This window comes from Cyphellophora attinorum (assembly GCF_001299255.1).
Source record: "Cyphellophora attinorum strain CBS 131958 chromosome Unknown Contig27, whole genome shotgun sequence".
Classification (NCBI taxonomy): domain Eukaryota; kingdom Fungi; phylum Ascomycota; class Eurotiomycetes; order Chaetothyriales; family Cyphellophoraceae; genus Cyphellophora; species Cyphellophora attinorum.
Window position 1 is genome coordinate 136,009 of NW_017253255.1, and position 20,630 is coordinate 156,638.

The window sequence follows — 20,630 nt, forward strand, 5'->3', positions numbered from 1 at the left end:
CACTTTGGAGCTGCACCGTCATAATATCTTCGAACTTGTGTTATGTAGTGAAGAGAACCGGTCGAACAGCATGGCGCAGGAGAGACGGTTAATAGAGCGGATGATCTACTATCAGTGGCATCTCTGTGGTAGTCGAGGAATGTACAACACTGGAGCGTTTTGGTTCGGGCTGCAACATGCGTCGAACTACGCAGAAATCAGCGTGAGTGCCTTCAGCACGGCTGCGGTTGCGTCTAGTTCATAGAGTAGAAGGTGGTGACCGAGCGGCTAGCTTTTAAGATCACCTACTTATACAATGCCAATTGTTTCTCTCGGGCCGCGTGCGAGCAGTCCGTCATCCGGTCTCATGTATGCCGACCAAGAACCCATTTCCGAATGCTTAAGAGCAGGGAGCTACCACGGTGCTGCACATATATTCCTCGGCATAGATTGACATTTTCTCAACAGCACACTTGAGAAGCGCTTGCCGTCCGTGAACAATCTGGACGATCGAATCCTGTGTCACGAAACTTCCTGCCCTGCCATAGCCATGCCTTAAAGCCATAGGCAAAGAGTACGCGTTGCGCCAGGAGGGCAAGAAAGTAGTGCTTCGCAATCATTACACATTTCCAGTCAACCGGTCTGTCAATCGTCCGGTCTGGGGAAACGACGACCGGCCCCAACCCCACTTCGAACTCCGCAAACACACAAGTTGAAAGAGGACAACTTTACATATCATACGACCCAGGCAACAGAATACTTATCTCACAGATCTTTGACTTGAGCATGCGGTAGGTCCAGGCTCTCTTGTATCTTCTTGAGGTCCTCGAACGCTCCAAACACATTCACAATGGTCAGTCTCCCCCACCAGGTCCAAGGGCGAGACATGAGGACAGCAACAATGGCCTCCCTGTCTTTAGATGGAACGCGCCATCGACAGAGCCTGGACTGACAATCTATCTCGCGCAGTCACAAACAATAAGGGACTCTGGGCACGATGACATGATTGTAAGTGACACCTGTTCGCCCGGATCCCTGGATGGCTTCCAGATGAAACCCTGCTCCCTACGACTAACGTTCTGGGCCTATAGCACGACGCCGTTCTCGACTACTACGGCCGACGACTGGCGACATGCTCGAGCGACAAGACTATCAAGATCTTCGAAGTGGATGGTGATCAACATAGACTGCAAGAAACATTGAAGGGGTGAGCAATATCCTCCAGCTCTGGGAGGGCGAGTGCGGCTTGCTGACCGGCACTGACAGACACAATGGCGCTGTATGGTGTGTGAGCTGGGTATGTACCGACCGAGCACATTATCTCGAGTCTGGCTGACAATCCGCAGGCACATCCCAAGTTCGGAACTCTACTGGCATCGTCTTCGTACGATGGCCAAGTACACGTCTGGCGCGAATCTCCAGGCCAGACACCCTCACAGCCAGCAGTATGGTCACAAGTCTTCACGTCAAGAATCCACAGCGCCTCCGTAAATATGGTGGCCTGGGCACCTCCAGAAGCCGGCTGCACTCTGGCCTGCGCAAGTTCAGACGGACATGTGTCAGTCGTAGAGTTCAGAGACAGCCAGTGGACAGAGACAAACTTCCTCGCTCACGGCGTAGGTGTCAACGCTGTCTCCTGGGCTCCAAGTGGCGTCCCTGGCGCGACCATGCGAAAGAATGGCGGAGCAGCACAGCAACAACAGACTCCAGTACGGAGGTTCGTCACAGGCGGCAGCGACAATCAGGTCAAGCTCTGGGAGTTCGATACGCAGCAGGGAAAGTACGAAAACGTCGGTACACTACCCAACGGCCACTCAGATTGGGTACGGGATGTGGCCTGGAGTCCAACACTACTCACCAAGAGCTACATTGCAAGCGCCAGCCAGGACAAGACGGTGAGGATATGGACTAGCGTCAATCCCGCGGATCCGACGTCGTGGACGCTCAGCAAGACCTTGACATTGGATGCAGTCCTCTGGCGAGTGAGCTGGAGTCTGAGCGGGAATATTTTGGCTGTGAGTGGAGGCGACAACAAGGTGACGTTGTGGAAGGAGGATCTGAAGGGAGAGTGGAAGATGGTTAAGGAGGTCACGGAATAGCCGTCTGTGACCACCTTCTCCGCCCCAGTCGAAGGACCAGTGGGGTTTCAGACCAGGAGACTGCAACACAATACGCGCTTGCTTCCCCGCAGCTCGCAGGACCACGTTCGGTCGGAGTCAGACCCTCCGCCGCCTTACTCGTCCCACTAAGAGCCGACATATTGATATCGGTCTGCTCACCTACGCCGACGAGCGCAGGACTGAAATATCACGTGACTAAGCTTGGCAAGGCAACCGGCCGCCTTTCTGGCAACATCACATCTGGGATCGGGCTGGAGTCCGCCTCAGGGACAGCATCAGTAACGCGTGCAGCGACAAAGGGCCGTCGTTTGAACGATGGTAAGTCGAAGCACTGGATGATAGAAACCTATCAACTGTGGCCACCAGCAGCCACGATGCTGCCGTCAGTCTTGCCACACGGCTCGACGGGGTATTCATAGGAAATGAAAGCAGTCTACTACGGTCGAGTTCAACATGGGACTCTATCTCGGATCCAGCCTGTGGTAATGTAGGCCTTTGTGTGACGCTCATGTATCATAGTGCGGTCCTCCTTTGTACTGACGAACCATTGTTCGAGCTGATGCTACAGGGGTATGCTTGTGAGTGTGTCTGGTCTGGTTACCATCAATGCAATACTTGCTACATGCTGAGACCTCGGAACTGCGACAGGCGTGGACTTCGAAGTTGTGTTTGCTGGAAAGGATTATCGACGACCGCAAGGATGTGGTTGCGGAGCTGTATGCGACTTCCTGATTGAACCGCCTGCAACGGAAGGAGTCACCCTCACAATGATCTTCAACGATACTCGCGCCGACTTGAAAGTTGCTCGAACACCTTACTCGCCTGGCCATCGAAACTTGTTCTCGTCAAGCTGTCACCCGCTTCACCTGCCGGACCTCATCGCTCATCCATGTCTGCCTTTAACTTCGTCACCCCGTCAACTATTGCCCGACTTCACCTGACCTGCAATCTCCAACCTCCTCCTTTTCCGAGGCAAATCCAGGCAACAACACCAAATTGCCCCGCTTCGACGCGGTTTCACGGCTTCATTGCTTGGCGAAGGTCGCGATTCAATCAGCCTACACCCCGGCCGCCCACTTTTCCAGAATTCTTTCTTCTTACCTTCATACAGTCTTCGCACGACACGTTCGCAAACACTACTAGCACCCGATCATCGATCAGATATCGACTGCGCATGATAGTTTGAGAACGAGCGAGATTGGTTTCGCGCAATCGAAACACCCTTTCGCAGTGAGATTACTTTCCAAACGCCATCTCACACTCAAAATACCACAAATCGACGAGAATACTGAGAAGACCTACAATTTCGACCCAGCAGGGGCAGCGACGTCATCATGAAGTTCGCGATCCTGCTGACCGCGCTTCTTGCGCTTCTCAACATTGTCGCCGTTGACGCGCTCACATGGAAAGAGGTTGCGATCAACGCCCTCGGCTGCGCCGGCTTCTACGGCGCTGTCGCTGCAGTATATCCGCCTGCTCGACAATGGCCACGTCTCGCCTTCGACAGCGTCAGCAATGTCGACCTCAACCCCGCCAACTACATGTACCCTCCTTCTACACCAATCATTACAGTTGAGGCCATTTGCGCCAGCGATGACGCGCTTCTGGCCAAGATTTCCTGCCTCCCATCGTCCGAGAAAGACATCGCATGGCCAACTTGTGAGCTTGATGAGTTCAAGCCGGCTAATGCCACTGAGGGCAACACACTGCCGCCGGCCAAGCGGTACAAATTGGTTGAACGGCTCAGATTCTTGTCCCGTACGCCATTCGAAGGCGGCTTCCCATTCGCCATCACCAGCATCAGATCCGCGCACGAGAATGGCAGCAAGATGGGACGCCAATTGTGGAAGTTGCGTTACGACACGACCATCTGGTGCTGTGCGGCCACCCCTGCCATCTACATCTGCTTGCAAAGTATCTACGGCAATCAAGGACAAGGACAAGCCGGTAACGGTCCGAGCTTCCTGGCTTTTCTGCGACTCAAGTTTGGCGCTATTGGATCATGGATCTGGAACGTCTTCTTGGGCACTTTGTTGCACTACGGCTTCTTTGCACCGCTGCGTTTGGCGCGCGATATTGCTCTGTGGCTCTGGTCACTACCTGGCCGCTCCGTACGAGCTTGCCTGAGACTTGCTCGCGGCTGTCGAAACATCGCTGTCGCCGCCGCTGCCGCCACCGCTGTCGCCGTGGTCGGTTTGCTGGAGTCTGTTGCTGTCGTCGTGGGGTCATACTTGCCATCGAAAGACAACATCCTAGCACTCTTCAGCCTCATGAAGCGCGGAGTTATCTGGCTCTTCGCGTCAGCATCCTGGATGCTGATGCCACTCTTCCATGGCTTTATCTGGTTATGCGGCAACCTAGCATGGGGCACACTCACAGCCGTTAAGGTAGTCTTCAGGGCGTTACTTGAGATCTGGGACGATCGTCGGCAGACCATCGAAAAGAAAGTCAAAGAGCTCGTAAAGAAATTTGAAGAGCTCGCAAACATCAAAGTCGCCAAGGAGGAAACCGCAAAGCTCCAGATCAAGGCCAAACTCGACCAGCTCGAGATCGATTTTGCGGATCTGAAGACGGCTCACAAGAAGAAGCTTGCAGATCTCAAGACCGATCACAAGAAGGAGGTTGCGGATCTCAAGGCGTCTATCAAAAAGGGCGACGACATGATGAATAAGCTCCGCTGGGACACCGATGATTGCGAGGCCCAGCTTACGCAGAAGGACGAAGAGCTCAAGGAGAAGGATGCGCAGATCAAGGAGAAGGACGCGCAGATCAACACCATGCAGCGTGGTATGAAGAACCTCAACTCCAGGATCCGAGACCAGGACTCGGAGGCTGTGAAGAAAATCGGTCGCGTCGAGCAGCTTGAGAAGGAGCTGCGCGATGCGAAAGCGTCAAAGCCAGTTATTACGCAAATTGATGGCAAATCTTCCACCTTCGTTTCTCCCGCCAAGACGAAGTTTGTGGCTCCTGCTGCTGCTGAGGTGGCTACACAAGGCAGCGCAAGCGTTGTCAGCGGAGCAGTCTCACATGCTCTAGTCTTCACAAAGCCCAGCTTCCAAAGCCTGCAAGCTGTTGGTCATGGAACTTCGACGGCTGGACCTTCTCAGCGAGCTGATACAAAGAAGCCGAAGCCAGTATCTTCTCAGCCAGCAGTGACAGGCGATGATGCGCCGTCTGAGGTGCCTATTGCTGGTAAGGTAGTCCCCTCCCAGCGGCGCAATACACGGAACGATCTACCCCGTCAGCGGCTTGCCAGAGTCGCTGCATTCTCTTCAAAGTCAGCTGGTCCAAAGACGACAAAGTCTTCTCAGAAGCCTGTCACAGACAAGACAGCACCTTCTCAGCCAGCTGCTACAAAGGAGACGGCACCGTCTCAGCCACTTGCCACCAAGGTTGCAGCCGTGGAGCCTCGTACAGTTGAGTCCAAGTCGATGTCTGATATGTCATCGACACCGAAGCCAGCTGCACCTCAAGTCACAAGTCAAGCTGCGCAGACGTCTCAGCCGACTACTGTCAAAGCTGCAGGTCAGGCCGTCGAGAGCTCTCAGCCGGCTATTTTCCCAGTCTCGAATGAAGTTGAGCAGAACACTCAGTCGAACACTGCCACATCTCCGAGCGAGGCTGCTTCGGTTCCCGAATCAGATGCTCCCACGGCGCCAGGCAACGTTGCTGAGGCTTCTCCATCAGGGGCGCAGGAAGTCGTTTGTGAGGCCGCCAGCAGCAGTACACAAGCCAACGGTTACACTCCATCTACCACAGTTAAGGAATCGGAGCCTGCGGTGGATGCCCTTCGGATCGCTCTTCCTCACAAGACGCTTGCTGACAGCAAGCACGTCTCGTGGCGTCAGTTTCCTCCGCGCTCTTCACCACCACCATGGCTCTACTTGTCCAAGGCCGAGTTGGAGGAGCAGGTCCAGCAGCGTCATGAAGCTGAGGAGCAGCGACTGACTTATGATGCCGATCTTTATGCGCTGGAATCTGCAATGGAGGCTATTGCCATGAGCCCAAAGGCTGATTCGTTCCCTGCGCCAATGCCTGCAGCCGTTTCTCTTGCCACCGAAAGCAACGTCGGTTCTACGCAGCAGGACCCGATCGACCTGACCGGTAGCGACGATGCTGCTCCAGATGCGATGGTAGTTGATGCGGTCGTACCTTCCACTCCCACTGCCCCAAGCAACGCTCCAGCTCAGCCAGAGATCCTTTCGATTGACAAGGGCAAGGGTAGGGATGAGTCCGCTCCTGCTTTGGCTATCGCTGCTCCTTCAGAGACGATGGAGGTCGACTCGGACGATTCAATCTCGAGTTCTCCTCCTGGACCTGAGATCGCTGCTCCTTCCACGGCTCCCCAAGTTGACATGACCGACGACTTTGACACGGATTCTCCAATCAAGCCTGTCATTGCTGCTCCTCCTACGGCGGCTCAACCGGGTCCTGGTACGGGCTTCTCCGGTGAGAACTTCGCCAGGATGACCTTCTTCGGGGGTGGCACTTCGAATGCCGCGGCTAGCACAGTGCAGTCTCCTGCTACTCAGCCGGCATTTTCTTTTCCATCTGCTCCTGGTACTGGATTCGGCGGTTTCGGTGGGCACACTAGTGCAACATCATCTGGAAGTTCGCAGCTATCGACTTTTGGTGGCGCTACGCAGTCCCAGACTGCCTCGCAGCCAGAGCCACCGTCATCTGCTGCGTTCAAATTCGGGCTGACGCCTAGGACGACATGGTTCGCTACCACACCAAAGGCTGACAAGCCGTCGCCTACTGAAACCCAACCTGCTCAGCCAGCACCCACATTCAGCCCCTCTGGCGTCGGCACACTGAGCTCAGCGACAGCACCTGGAATTTCGCAAAGCACGACTTTCGGTAGCATGGCTCCACAGGCCGCTCCTCTACCAACGGCTCAATGGAACAACTCTGCTTCAACGTCTGTTCCATCTTCTCAGCCAGGCACGTCTGGCACTCCGCAGAGCCAACCGGCCACTCGCTCAAGTCTGCCGTGGGGTCGAGCCGAACGGGCGAGAATGCTGAACCGTGCAAAATCATCGGCTTCGAGCTCGCAACCCATGCAGGTGCCCGACCTCGGCGTCTTGGACTTTGATAGTGCCAATGTGACAGGTCCTGCGCTTGCCTCCTCAGCTCATCAGAGTACGACCACCTCTGTGGCGGATCACAGCAGTGCTGGTGATGATGTCGAGGTCATGGATGCGCCTCCGGTTGCAGCAGCGCCACCTCCTCCTCCTCCGCCGTCGGCACCTATGGTTCAGCCGCCACCTCCGCCACCTCCAAGCAACGCGCCTGAGGTTGAGATGGGTGCTGACGATGAATTGATCTCACCAATGCCCGAGTCTGCTCGACTGGCGGTACCACCTTCTAGTCTTGTACCAGAAGTCCAGGTGGCTTCTGCACCAACTTCCACAGTTACGCTGCCTGGGCTGGTTTACTTGTCCGATCCAGAATTCAGCACGGCCAATGCTGCTACCAGCGATACTCCTGGTGCTCAGATGGATGCTGACGACGGAACGATTTCGCCGCTACCTCAATCTGCAGTACTTGCGCCACCGCCCCCAAGCCTTGTACCTGAGACCCAGACGATTTCTGCGCCAGCTCCTACAAGCACACTGTCCGAGATCGGGAACTCCATCGCTTCTGCAAACAGCACGACCGGTGCTCCCTCTACTACTGTGCGGCCTGGACTTGAAAATGTCACTCCTGCGCCGACGAATTCTGATCCATCTGGTGCAGCCGCTTTTTCTGTTGCTCCATCAGCGACATATATCAAGCAGGGGCTCAATAACGGGAAGCCGATGCTCGTCAAGAAGCCAAAAGCGGATCCTAACGCTATGTTCGCTAAGAAGAAGACCAAGCCAGTCTTTCCGTCGAGCGTTCAGCCCACGTCGACTGCCGGACCAAGTGCGGTCAGCAGGCCTGCTCAGAGCACCAGCAATGCTCCTACTCAGAACACCAACGACGACTTGGTACTCGCCAATCGGCCTGGTGGGAGTCGCGCCAGCTCAAACACCTTGGGCTCTGGTACGAGTGCTGCTATTCCTAATCGTACTGGTACAGCTATGGACACCGACTCTATTCCCCCGGCTACTAGCACAACCGCTCATTTGCCACCAGCTTCCCCGATTCAGAACCCGAAGAAGTCGAAAGATGTGCATGATCCACAGTCCGGACCCAGCACAGCACCAGTACGCGGCGCCACCCAAGCACCCCCCCTTGTTCCCCCAACCTCGATCCAGGTACCTCAACGTGCCGTCAACGCCGTCCGTACCGCCCAAGGCTCGATGGTGCCTAGACCGCTCATCTTGACCCCACAGTCCTGGCATGACGCCGCCATTGCGAACGCAGCCATGGTGCTGTTCGGAGGCACCAACGGCACCTACTTGCTGTATCAGGAACCCGGCGACTTCACCTTCTCCTTGATGGGCGCGATCGTGGAGAGTTGGAACAACCAGCACGGCCACCGTAACGGCATGCCGCTCGACTACGTCGACTTCCTTGGCGTGTGGGAGAATAACGAGCTTGGCAATGGGTTTGCTAAGGACCCGAGAAACTTGCCGCCTGGATGGAGCACCACCGGTCCCGACGGTGGTCAGCTGAGACGATTCGGTGGCATGCTCGAAGATGCTCTTATGTTCCTGCTCAGATGGAGATGGCCGCGTTCCATGAATCGGCCGAGAATTGTGTATGTGAGCAACAACGGGTTTTCGGCAAACTACTTTGATACGAAACCTCCTAAGAACGAGGATGGGGTGACTGATGCCCTCGTGTTCGTGGTGTGCGACTCAGTTGCCGATGACGCGCTGTGGTATGCTGCGAGTGCGAGGGAGCGGAATGTTGAGCACTCGGGGGAGCAGGGACGACCTCCTCGTTATATTGGGAGTGACGATAACCCACCTAGTTCTGGTCCTGATCTGGGATCTTCTGGTGGTGCAGGTAGTGGCGGTGGTCCTTCGGATACTGCTGCTGGGAAGAAGCCCGAAATTGGTGATCCTTATTCGCACACTCATGGGCAGGGCGCAAGTGCTCAGGGCCCTGGTCAGTCATATCAGGCGAGCGACTCATTCTCCAACGTCTATGATGCTCAGGACTCTATGCCTATGGACACCAACGACCTCATCCACGACGGTATTGCCACCAACCAGCCAGCACCAGCCCCAGCGCCGACCGGCACTACCCCTCGAGGCACCTACTACAACAACCTGACCGGCAGAACCGAGCCCATCCCTGAAGGCTTCCACATCGACAACGCATGGGGGCACCTCACTGCCGACGGATCCTACTGGGACGGTCTCGCGGAATGCGAAGTTCCGAATGGGTACTACTATGACAGATCTGTCGGCTTGGCTATTCCTGTGCCGGTCGGGTTCTACTTGGATCAATCTGGGGAGCTGCATAGGAACGAGTTCCTGCCTGACTCGGAGCTGCCCGCTCCAGCGAACCCCATTGATGTTGGCTATGGGCCTGCAGTGCTGATCCGTCCACCTCCACCTCAACTCAGAGCTACAGCGCCGCCGATTACGTGGATGAACTCAAACGCCGTGGGATGCTGGCGGCCTACGATAAATCCCGGAGTGCTGACGACTTGGCCGCCACGGGCGCTGATCCCGAGCACATCATTCCCGCTGAGGCATTAGTGAAGCTCAGCGCAAGCGCGAGGCCACCAGAGTCGCCGCAGAGCATGATCCCCTGGTCACTGGTTCGATGTATCAGGATGAGGGTGGCGAAGGCCAGATGGAGCGAGCCGATGCAGCGACGATGGCGAGAAGAAATATCAAGATTCCGAAGGGCAAGTCTAAGGTAGCGCGGGCGGCGGCTGCAGCTGATGCGGACACGCAGCGGAAGTTGATGGAGGAGACGAAGCAGGCGGGGCTTCCTCCGGAGTATGAGAGTGATGAGGAGAGTGAGGAGGAATGAGGATGAGCGGAGTGAAGAGGGAAGTGGATGAGGAGAGCAGGAGAGGAGAGGACATGAGGAGAGTGGATGAGGAGAGTGTTCGGCGAAGGAGGGGATATGAAAGATGGGAAAAAACCACAAAAACACAACGAAAACACAAAACACGAGAAAAAAGACCGAAGGGGAGTCGACTCGAGGCATGCTATACGCCAACGCAGTCTCCCATTGCAGGATTGCAAGCTCAGACACAACACTGGGCATACGGCTTGTACCAACACCAAAGAACTGTACAACAAACATGATACGACAGTGTGTCTCAACAATATGCGACGAACGATATGCGACGAACAACAAAACGCGAACAACAGAAGTCGGCATATGGGCGACGGAACAGACCCGTATGAAGGTGGGATCAGGAGAGAGAATGTCATGACACACATTGCGAACCAAAGTGTTGGCAGTCATGCGCTGGCCTGATCAGTGGAGGAATGAGCGTCCAGTACATCATACTGTGGCGAAAACAAAAACAAACAATGCACAACAAACAACGCCAGAAGGATTGATCGCGACGACTGCTCATACTGGGCAAACGACTGTACCAACACCAAAGAGCTGTACAACACAACAATACACAAAACCAAAGGTAGCAGCAGGGAACGTTGAGATTCAGCGTTGAACCTGATTGCGTGGGATGAGCGCTCAGACTTTGTACTGGGCAGAAGAATGTACAACAACGCGAGAAGGATTGATCGCGACCATGATGACTGCTATGAGCCGATGACGAGATACCCCCAGAGCCTCCCACGAGTGGCGGTTGAGTTGATATGATAGCATAGATTAGAGATTCAGAATGAACAGGATAGATATGTCAAATATGGCTCTTCGTCTTTTTGTGATGCTGCATGAAGCCATCTTACTTGTATTGTACATACATTATGATCCCTTCCTCGCTGCCACCCACCGCACCCATGTCCTCTTGCACAGCGGCATCAGATCTTCCAAACCCCAATCCGCCCATCAATCACCCTCTCTCGAATCGCCGGGGTGTCCCGACACATGGCGTCCAGTATTCCACCTAGCGGGCCTTGCTCTTCGCCGTTGCCGCCCCAGACTTTGGGGCCGGCGAGGGCGGCGATGAAGCCTTCTGGGCCGGAGATGAGGACTTTTGTTTTGGGGTCGAGGTGCGGTTGGTTGCCCGGGGAGGCAGTGGTTGAAGACGAAGGGGAATCCAGTTGGACTGGTGAAGAGGCTGCTGGTGCTTGCTGTGGAGGCTGCAGCGGCAAGGCATGGCCGCGAATGAAGCCCCACCACGAGCTATGCTCGTAGGATGCTGGTCGTGGTGTGGCACCGTCAGGCGAATCACCCGGCGATGGGGTGAGCTCAGGCAGGATGGCGTGGGTGAGGACCTTCTTGCTGATGAATGTCTTCTCTTCATCGACAAAGTAGTTGATCTCGATCTGCCCAGGAAATTTCCTTTGAAGGTCATTTATTATGGCAGCGATCTTATTGGGGGGTGTTGTGAAGAGGGAGACCGAATCCCTGTCGTGCGAGGGCACAGCGCAGTCTTCGCGCTTTCGACATGCCCAGAGGATGCTGATCTTCCTGTTGGAGTGTCTTATGCCGCTGGCGTCGATGGCACTTCGGAAGAGTAGTGAGTGGGCGGCTTGCAGTGCGGACGCAATGCCAGTGCCGCCAGCGAGGAAGACGATGCGGTCAGTGTCGTCGGGGATCTCATACTCGACGATAGGACCACGCAGTTCGAGTTTGGTGGAGATGGGAAGGCGTTTGAGCCAGGCGGAGACCTCGCCTTTTCCTCGTGTCGGATCAAGAAGCGCAGAAGGCGCTCGTTCACGTCCATATTGGGCAAGGGGGTGTATGCTCGCACGACTTGGATTTGAGGCTGCTTCAGATCGAGGTGCCATATGCCCTTCTGCTGAGCCTCTCTACAGGCAGTCCAGAAAGGTGTTCCCTCGAATGAGTCGAGGGTGTATATGCTTGCGGTAGAGGAGATGTCTTTTCTCTCTATGATGGTGAATTGTCTGAACCTGCTCGTGACGAAGGTCGAGAAGGTCCCCCACCAGTTTCGCGGCTTGTAGTCGTCTGGCGCGAACAGTTCGATACCGATCTCGAGGGCGAGCAGCACGAGGAATGCTCGTACTATGGTGCGATATGTGATCCTCGTCTGGCGTTTCGCTGCCGCGAGTTTGGCTGCGGCTTCTGCTCTCGCATCATCAGAGCCATGGCCGGTACGCAGGTCCTCCGCCAGTTCCGCCTCTGCTTCCTTCTGCAACTCGGCGAACTGCCTGGCGATCTTGGACTGTGCAGCCAGGTCGCCATTTTCTTGGGCGTCTATACGAGCTTGGTCCCTTTGCAATTTCAGCAGCTCAACTCGCATATAGTATTTCTCTTCGGCCTCCTCTTTGGTGAATCGTTTCCGAGGCCGATGGAAGGCTGCTGGGGGCGCACGAATGTCGGCCAGCGTGCTCGCTCTGCAGAGCGCCAGCCGCGGTGTTGCTGGGAACGCAAGCACCCGGCAGGCATGTCGAGATGAAGTGAGTGCACATCTCGGCAGCATGACCTGCGGTAGAGGAAGATAAGGTACGCCCGGAGGAGCTGGCTGCCTATCGTCGTTACGCTGCAAGAATCCTTGAACAAAGAGCAATGGTGATCGACATATGGGGTCGGGCAAACTTCGGCACTTTCACTGCCGGAGAATGGACGACATCATGGTGCTTGGAGATGAGTGTGCTCTTCATCTTTGCGATGAGCGGCACTCAGACGACAGCATCTCTGTTCGCGAGAATGAATCATTGAAGAGCAGGTGATTTTATAACTTCTCGTCCCAACGGGTTGCTATGCCTGCTACTACTGATCAACAACATAACGATGGAAGCTACGACAAAGGAAGCTACCCAAGGTGAGCAAGTATGCACCTGAGCAAGAGCAATAGCGAAGCGTCCATCGTACTACAATCTTGAGAAGGTGCAGGTATTGAGCAGAGGCCCTCCGTTCACTTGCAGCGGATCAACGGCTCTCAGAGTACACGATATTTCGAGCAAAGTCTCCTGTCGGCTTCTATCGAATCTCGACTACTTCTGACCAGGAAAACTGAATGCCCCACCAGTCATCACCTGCCTAGCCTCATCATCAGACCACTCTCGTTGAGTACGATAGTATATGTTGGTTGTTGAACACTCAGCCGCAAGGCCATTTTTGCTGTCATCGTCGATGAAGCTCTCGACTGCACGAACAATTGTGCTGTGAGGCGTCTCGAATCCCTTTCTCGCAAAGGGCATCAGCTGGTCGTGTGTGAGGCCTGTGTCTACTAAACCTGTGGATTGGAAGATCACTGTCAGCTTGTGTGCTTCCTCCAGTATTGGGATATCAAGCGAGGGCTACTTACCTGGACAGATACAATTGACAGTGATAGGTTCGTTGAGCATTTGCAGCTTTCTTGCCATCGATACTGTCAGACCAACGACCTATTCCAGATCAGCAAGCCATAATGCTCATGTTGGAATTTTAGCACTTACACCATGCTTGGCAGCTGAGTACAGCGGAATGCCTTCGGCAGCATACAATCCAGCCATGCTGGAGGTCGAGACGAACTTCCCCGACTTGCTCGAATTCTTCCGGAAATAGTGCAGCGCAAGATAGGCTGAGTATATAACGCCATTCAAGCAGACGTTCACGACCGTCTCATCTGGCTTCGGTGGCGATCCATCCTCTCGCACTTCGGCAGGCTCGTAGAGGTTCATACGATCGCCAAAGCCCTACCGTTCTGATCAGCATGCCACGCTGGGAGTCAGCAGCAGGGCATACAGCATTCGCATATACAAAGTCCAGTCTTGACCACTTCTTCCACGTCTTCACGAAAGCGGCAGCCTGGGACTCGTAGTCGGTTGTGTCGACTTTCACGAACGCGGCATGTTCGCCCAGCCGCTGTGCTGCTTTCTCACCGGCGGCATCGTTGATGTCGGCAATCATGACGTTCCAGCCGCGCTCGATGAGGCGCTCTGCAACTGAGAGGCCCATGCCAGATGCTCCTCCGGTGATGAGGGCGACATTGGGCGTTGTGTTGCCATTTATGGCCATTGTAACCGTGATTTGGTTCGCGAGGGAATGGACTCTTTTATAAGCTCTGGACTGGGAGGTCTTGGTCATGTCTGTGACGGCGTGTAGAAGTCAGTGCTCTGGACCTCGACGCCAGACAAGAGCGCTCGTGCGGGTGCCAGTGACCAGCATGGCATCAAAAGCTGGCTGGGACAGACTCCAAGAGGATGACCTGGGACTATTTGGACAACTCACAACGTGATCCAGGCGTAAGATGGCCAGGTGACGGGGCACAGGGCTCCAATGTGCTCCTCGGAAGTTCATGTGCATATGCTATAATCGTAGCACGTTTTGTATTTGTACGTATCTCGCAGTTCACATCCTAGAACACCACAGTAGGCTTCCCCGCTCTTGACTCGCTCAACCGCGGTACCCTTTTCGGGACTTCCTCGCATGAATACAGAATTGGAAGAGCAGGTGCAAGAAACTGGCTTTATTGGTCGAGAAGCCGAACGAGAGGCTTGTTTATCTTGTCTCTGTTTATGAGATGTCTGTTTATGAGATGCCTTTTGCAGTTGCAGTGCCGAGGCATCTTCCTGTCACGTAGCACAAGTAAGGTATGCCTTTACAGAGTACGCTCCATTAGGCAGGCGAACATCAACGCACAGCTTCACCTGGACATATGTTGCGCCAGGAGCAGAGGGCCTGTCTGAGGCTCTGAACTCGATCGGAAGATTAAAAGCCGCATCTTCGCGTGCCGATGCTCCCAACATGAAGTCGCTGAGACCGTCCAGAGAGTCCAAGTCAGAACATCCCATTAAGTCGCTCGCCGTGGGATTGATGTTCTTTCTCACGACCCTGTTTTACCGGCCCTGCGTCGTCGGCTCCGCCTGTGTCGAGACTGTCCACCTATGCCTCTTCCTCCCTTTGTCTTCTCAGGGTGGGACGAGGTGGTCCCAAGGGGGGCCTTCCCAAGGCACAGGCTCGAATGCGGGCGCGTGCGATGCCTGTTCTCTACCAAGATAGGGCCAGGGAGATGGTTCGACTGTGAGCACAGTAGGCTCGCATCCGCAGTCAAGTGTTGGATCTCTTGTAGGAAGTGACCGCGCCAGTCCCGCCGGATCCTTGAGAATCCGATCCCAGGACGTGCCGAGCTTGGTCCTTCCCAGGGTCACAAGCAACAAGGCGTACAGCCGTCTCGAAAAATGCACGGCCTGATTGATATTGCATACCCAGACATGCTGTTTCAGGCCGTCAACCAACTTCCACTGAAGGTCAAAGTCGGTTTGAGAGTTTCGTCCTAGTAGGAATATATCCAGAATATGGCCGGAATTGCTGATGAGTAAGTCGGCCGCTACTCGTGAACGACGTGAATGCGTGTCCCTCCCAGTCCAAAATATCTTAGCGGTGAGTGTGTCCTGTAGGTCCTTCCATGGTGCTGGCAAAGTCCGACTTCGGAAGAGCGCTTCGTTGCCAAATGTGCTGACTGGAAACATGAGACAGTCTGTCCGCTGGTCTTGTAAAGCGTTCAACACGACTTGCGCCTCATCGTCTCGCGCTTGATGATCTCCCGCTCCATAGTTCTCCGCTTCATTGTCGTTCGCCCCATCATCTTTCGATTTATCGAACAAGCAGTATACCAATGCACGCCCAAGATCCAGCAATCTTGAGAGTTCACCTCCGCCATCTTCAAATTTCTCGCTCCAATTTCTGGTCCTCATGGAGACAAGGGTGAAAAAAAGATCGTACAGACTGCGCTTATAATCGATTGGTATACTGTGGCCGTCACGGGCCAGTGCACGAATTCCGTAGACTTTGTCAAGGGGATCGCCGCAGCGCGAGTGCTCGAATTGCAGGACTAGGCCGACGAGACTAGGCAACTTACCCTTTTGAACGTCATCCCGCACATCTCGAATGTTGTTAAAACGCTGGAAATACTGATATTCGGTGGATGTGGGGTCCCGGTCGAGTGGATAGCAATTGCCAGCACGCTGGATCTGCCCCCAATCCAATGAAAGACTATCGCATATAAGGAAGAGCTCTCTGTTCAGGGCACACTCTTGTATAATCCAGACTCTGTAACTTCGAGTCAGCGCCTAGGGGACTCCGGTCCGACTTTTGTACGTTTGACACTAACCTCGACCAGTACTCGCGATTGAATAAAGTTTCGAAAGCGGCTTTCATTTTCTGCGAGTCCTCTGATGGATTGTAGAATCTGAGTTTACTGAGCCAGTCGAGGTACGGATGCGGATGCGGAATGGCCCCCATCCACGCGTAGACGGCTTTGGCGCGTTTGTAGATGCCGCCCATCAGCGCAACTTGCGCATTTTGCTCTTCGAACGAGCGCTGATTGATACAGATGACATCGAGCCAGATTGTTATTGAGCCGTACTGCTTGTAGAGTGACTTCAAGAATTCCGCAACCAGAGTGCGAACAGGAACCACCTGAGACGCGACACTGTGCTCAGCAGACTTGATGGTCAGTTCTCTGCTGGTTGTTGGAGGGCCCCAGCAGTACGATAACGCGTAGTAGACTGGACTATCAAGAAGGCTGACATGTCGAATCGTGCAAGTCGAGTTGTCCTCCAGATATAGAACACGTATCTCCTGGCGGTTTTCGTCTAGTGGTAGATATCCCTTGTAGTCAGGCGCATCTTGAGCTATTTGTCGCAGCGTAGCCGACTGTTCTGTGCTTGTGTTAGCTGCCATACCAAATATAGGCTGACGTTGACTCAGTCGCGGTCTTGCGTCGGAGGCGTCGCTTGGGCACCTTAGATGAGTCCCTGTTTGCGTAAGATGAGTCGCATCATCAGTTGAGACGAGTCGCTACTTTACGTCAGATGAATCTCATTGCTTGACGTCTCTGATAGATTAGCATGCCTGCGAAAAGGGCGCATGAAGTGGGCTCCATAGGTAGCGCTGGCAAGCTTGAGGTTGTACGCCCGCGCGACGACAAGATGAGTCTCAATCTTTTGACCAATGAGGAGATCTTGGGGACTTTTGCATGAATACGGGGACTTTGGACGCGAGCAGCAGGGCGATGTGCCACGCCAGCCATAGCCTCATTTCTTTGAGTACTCATCATGAACGCGTCGAGGAAGCCGTTCGTCTAAAGACGATCGACTCATCCGGTCGAGAGGTGCCAAGCAATTGAGGGAGTGTGATACCTACTTAAGTATGTATGTTTCAGACGTTATGTGCTTCCTTCCATGACAACGGCCGAGGACCAGATCTGATGACTGATATTCACTGCCTTTAGGAGGTTTACCTTCACTTGTGAAGATCGTAGAATAATGGCGGAAGGAACAAGGGCGGTATGATGGAGGGTAATGCCTCCCACCGACGTGATTATTTTGCGCCAAGCCCTCGAGTGGATCTTTCCTACCTCGAAAGCAACGGCGGTTGCCTCGTCGAAACTGACCACGCCTTTGAACCCACCATGAGATAAAGTCGAAGGTATCGTGCCTACATCACGACTCCCTCGGACAGCCACTCCACTCCTAACGAGTCGAAATGCCACCGACCCTCCAAAACCGCATCTCACCCGACGTCTTCATCCACCTCCACACCAACACCACGCCCAATGGCTCCTCCGACACCCACCTAATCTACCTCCTCCCCGGAAACCCCGGCCTCTGCTCCTACTACCACACCTTCCTCACCCTCCTTACCCAGTCCTCCCCCGCAGCAGCGCAATTCGCAATAGTAGGCATGTCACTCCCGGGTTTCGAATCCGCACCAGACGACCTGGACTGGAACGACGAGGACATTTTGTTTCCGGATGAGATAGCTACCAAGCGGAGTGCGAAGCGGAGGGGTGATGGTGGGGAGAAAGGGTGGTGGGGGCTTGAGGAGGTTGTGGAGGTCACTACTGCGAGGATCGATGAGGTTGTAAGGCGGTTACAGGCTGGGTTACGGGGAAGGAAGGTCAGGGTGACGTTGATGGGGCATTCGTTGGGGACATGGTTGAGTTTGGAGGTTGTGCGGCGGGTTAGTGAGCGACAACGACAGCAAAGAGGGGGAAATGAGCGTGAGGACGATGGTAGCGGGGAAGCAGACGAGGACGACGAGCCTACGGAGGACTCCACAGGGGTACTAGGCGTTGGCAAGGCAGGAGGAAAGAGGAAAAGGACCGGCTCTACGGGCACAGACTGGGAGGCAGAGGCTTGTGTTGCTCTTGCGCCAACTATCATAGAGCTCGCTAAATCCTCCTCTGGTGTCAAAGTGGCGCCGCTGCTGGCGACTTTCACTTTCCTGCCCTGGCTATTGCAGTCTCTTGCCAGTGGGCTGACGTGGGCTTCCCGGCGTGAGATGATAGAATGGATCGTCGCCCGCTTCCTGGGCCTGAGTCCAAACAACCCGGGTGTTGCGACAACAGCACGATTCCTCCAAAGCCCAAGTGCGGTCAGGCAGTCGTTGGAGCTTGCCAAGCAGGAATTGGTCAGTATATCCAAGGACGACTGGGGTCCGGAAGTCTGGGGTACTGGTCCGGCTCTGCAGATGGGAGGCCTAGAGCAGACGCAGAGTCCGAAGCTGTTCTTCCTGTTTGCTCAGACCGATCACTGGATCGCAGATAGCACGAGAGACACGATACTGAGAGGGCGGGCTCGACACGATGGTCATGGTGCTTTCGTCGTGGACGAAAAGCATGGTCTGAAGCACGCCTGGTGCTTGGAGCAGAACCAGGCTGTTGTTGATTATGTCAAGCCGTGGCTGGAGGATATCGCTCGAAGACAATGACGATTGTTGAACCATGCTTCCTCCCTGTAGACACCACGTTGTCTAATTTCCAGCGATCGGTGGCCTTGCTTACACGACTTAGTCAAGCTTGGGCGCGCGTTCGCCTATATCACCGCGGTTGAAGGCCAGAACTTTGGAAAAGATTGAGCAATGCGTTGGCCTGTGGCTGGACTGGTATCGGAGCTTGCTGCTGTGGTCCTGAATTTTGAAAGAGATTGAGTAAGGCATTTGCCTGTGGTTGTACTGGCATCTGAGATCGCTGTTGTGGTGCATGGTTGTTATTGTTGTGATACTGTGGCTGCTGTTGTCGGGGCACTTGGGCAGACTGCTGGGGCGCCGCACCGCGGAACAAGGCCATCAGATCGACTCCTTGTTGCGAAGGTTCTGGTACTGGTTGTCGAGGTTGCGAATCGACTACTGCTGGGTAACTCTTAGACCCTGGGAAGCCTTCCTCAGCACTGTGATCTTGACCACCAGGCTGCTGTACGATTTGTGTCTCTTGTGAGGCTTCCTCAGCATCCTCTGCCGATCCCACACCTGCCTCATATTCTGCATTCTTGCGACTGACTCCAGCGTGGGCTGCCAGGGCGACCATAAGATTGCCATGCTGATGGAGGAGTTCGGCAGCTTCTTCAGCTTTGTCCGAGAAGACATGAACGCCGTATATTTTCTGCTGGCCAGCCTGATCTGCGAAACTTATGATGATGTATGGATCTTGTATTTTGACGCCACCGTTTGATACTTCGAGCAAGGGTGCTGTGAAGTTGTCGATGTCCTTCCGATTCAGCAGAATGACTGAATATTGATCCTCGCCATACTGACCAGGTGTGAGCTGACACATGAACAGCGAGCCCTCAATGTTCAGCTTTACCCAGCCAGGATTCGATGGGTCCTCGAACTTGAACTCGTACATGGTGGCGTATTTGATGATTGAAAGGACATCGACGACATCTGGGTTGTGTATCTTGAGGACCTTGAGATTCAGCTCGTCTTGAGTGCGCTGTGGCGGAGGGTCATGCGTAGGCATGTCTGAATTATATGCTGAGTCGTAGTCGGATATTTGGGCGAGGGCGCGTTGTCGTTCGTGAGCAGCTTGAGCGTCTGCGTCCATAGACAGTGGGGTGTATTTAGGCATATCGACGGAAGGATTGCGGCGGCTATGACCACCAGGTCTTCTCTGATGCGACATGGTCGAGACCGGAACGGAACGTGGAGGTGGTCGTAGCAGAATTAAGGTAGGGTGGAACTGGAGGAGAAGGCACGGTTCAGCAGGCAGATGCTTGTCCGGACCTACCTGAATGGATACATTATTGATGACAGGCTCGGCAAGTGCGAACGATGTTACTACGTGTGAGCAGTTGCGATGCAGTGACAAGTCCGATGTATTGACCTTCAGTCGCTGTACAACTCTCTCAGTCGTTGCTCACTCACTGTCCTCGCGATGCACGACCTCTTATCTTATTGGTTGAGCAGATCATCGAGCGTCTAAGCTCTTTAAGGTCTAGCTCCGGGGCAGGTGGAGTCGTCACCCCTAATTGATCTTTGGTGTTCACCGTGCCTCTCCTGCTCCCAGAAATCATATCAAGTGCGACTTGCTCCTGCTCGTCGCCGCCAACGACTCCTTACTTGCCGACTGCCTCGTGTTGATACAGCCAGGCGAGATAGTGCCTTGCGTTGCAGCGAAGTGCCATTGAACATCGCTTTCAATCAGAGTTTCGGGAATTTTCAGGGACACATTCTCAGCCCTTCACCATGTCGTCCCCAATGAATGCGGTACGTCTCCTGTCCTAGATATCTCTTCCCAGCACCTCACCGTCGCTGGCAATCGTGGACTCTTCC

At 54.5% G+C, this 20,630-nt stretch overlaps 6 protein-coding genes across 6 annotated transcripts; 3 read left to right on the plus strand and 3 right to left on the minus strand.

Annotated features, from left to right (window-relative positions):
• Nucleotides 1-70: 70 nt before the first annotated feature.
• Nucleotides 71-2,078, plus strand: AB675_6009 (Protein transport protein sec13; the record flags this gene model as incomplete). The annotated part of the gene is made up of 4 exons (XM_018146268.1): nt 71-202; nt 1,071-1,186; nt 1,246-1,276; nt 1,326-2,078. The coding sequence occupies 4 exons, from the start codon at nt 71-73 to the stop codon at nt 2,076-2,078; spliced, it is 1,032 nt and encodes a 343-aa protein (XP_017996919.1).
• Nucleotides 2,079-3,433: 1,355 nt separating this feature from the next.
• AB675_6010 (uncharacterized protein) lies at nt 3,434-10,019 on the plus strand (the record flags this gene model as incomplete). The annotated part of the gene is made up of 2 exons (XM_018146270.1): nt 3,434-9,624; nt 9,740-10,019. 2 exons carry the CDS (start codon nt 3,434-3,436, stop codon nt 10,017-10,019), a joined length of 6,471 nt encoding a protein of 2,156 aa, XP_017996858.1.
• Nucleotides 10,020-10,987: 968 nt separating this feature from the next.
• On the minus strand, nt 10,988-14,093 carry AB675_6011 (15-hydroxyprostaglandin dehydrogenase [NAD(+)]; the record flags this gene model as incomplete). The annotated part of the gene is made up of 6 exons (XM_018146271.1): nt 10,988-11,800; nt 11,851-12,487; nt 13,092-13,329; nt 13,402-13,480; nt 13,532-13,771; nt 13,821-14,093. The coding sequence occupies 6 exons, from the start codon at nt 14,091-14,093 to the stop codon at nt 10,988-10,990; spliced, it is 2,280 nt and encodes a 759-aa protein (XP_017996873.1).
• Nucleotides 14,094-14,986: 893 nt separating this feature from the next.
• Nucleotides 14,987-16,760, minus strand: AB675_6012 (uncharacterized protein; the record flags this gene model as incomplete). The annotated part of the gene is made up of 2 exons (XM_018146272.1): nt 14,987-16,127; nt 16,189-16,760. The coding sequence occupies 2 exons, from the start codon at nt 16,758-16,760 to the stop codon at nt 14,987-14,989; spliced, it is 1,713 nt and encodes a 570-aa protein (XP_017996886.1).
• An 804-nt stretch (nt 16,761-17,564) lies between these two features.
• AB675_6013 (uncharacterized protein) lies at nt 17,565-18,791 on the plus strand (the record flags this gene model as incomplete). The annotated part of the gene is made up of 1 exon (XM_018146273.1): nt 17,565-18,791. One exon carries the CDS (start codon nt 17,565-17,567, stop codon nt 18,789-18,791), a length of 1,227 nt encoding a protein of 408 aa, XP_017996932.1.
• A 109-nt stretch (nt 18,792-18,900) lies between these two features.
• AB675_6014 (uncharacterized protein) lies at nt 18,901-19,980 on the minus strand (the record flags this gene model as incomplete). Its single annotated transcript, XM_018146274.1, has 1 exon — nt 18,901-19,980. One exon carries the CDS (start codon nt 19,978-19,980, stop codon nt 18,901-18,903), a length of 1,080 nt encoding a protein of 359 aa, XP_017996922.1.
• Nucleotides 19,981-20,630: the final 650 nt, after the last annotated feature.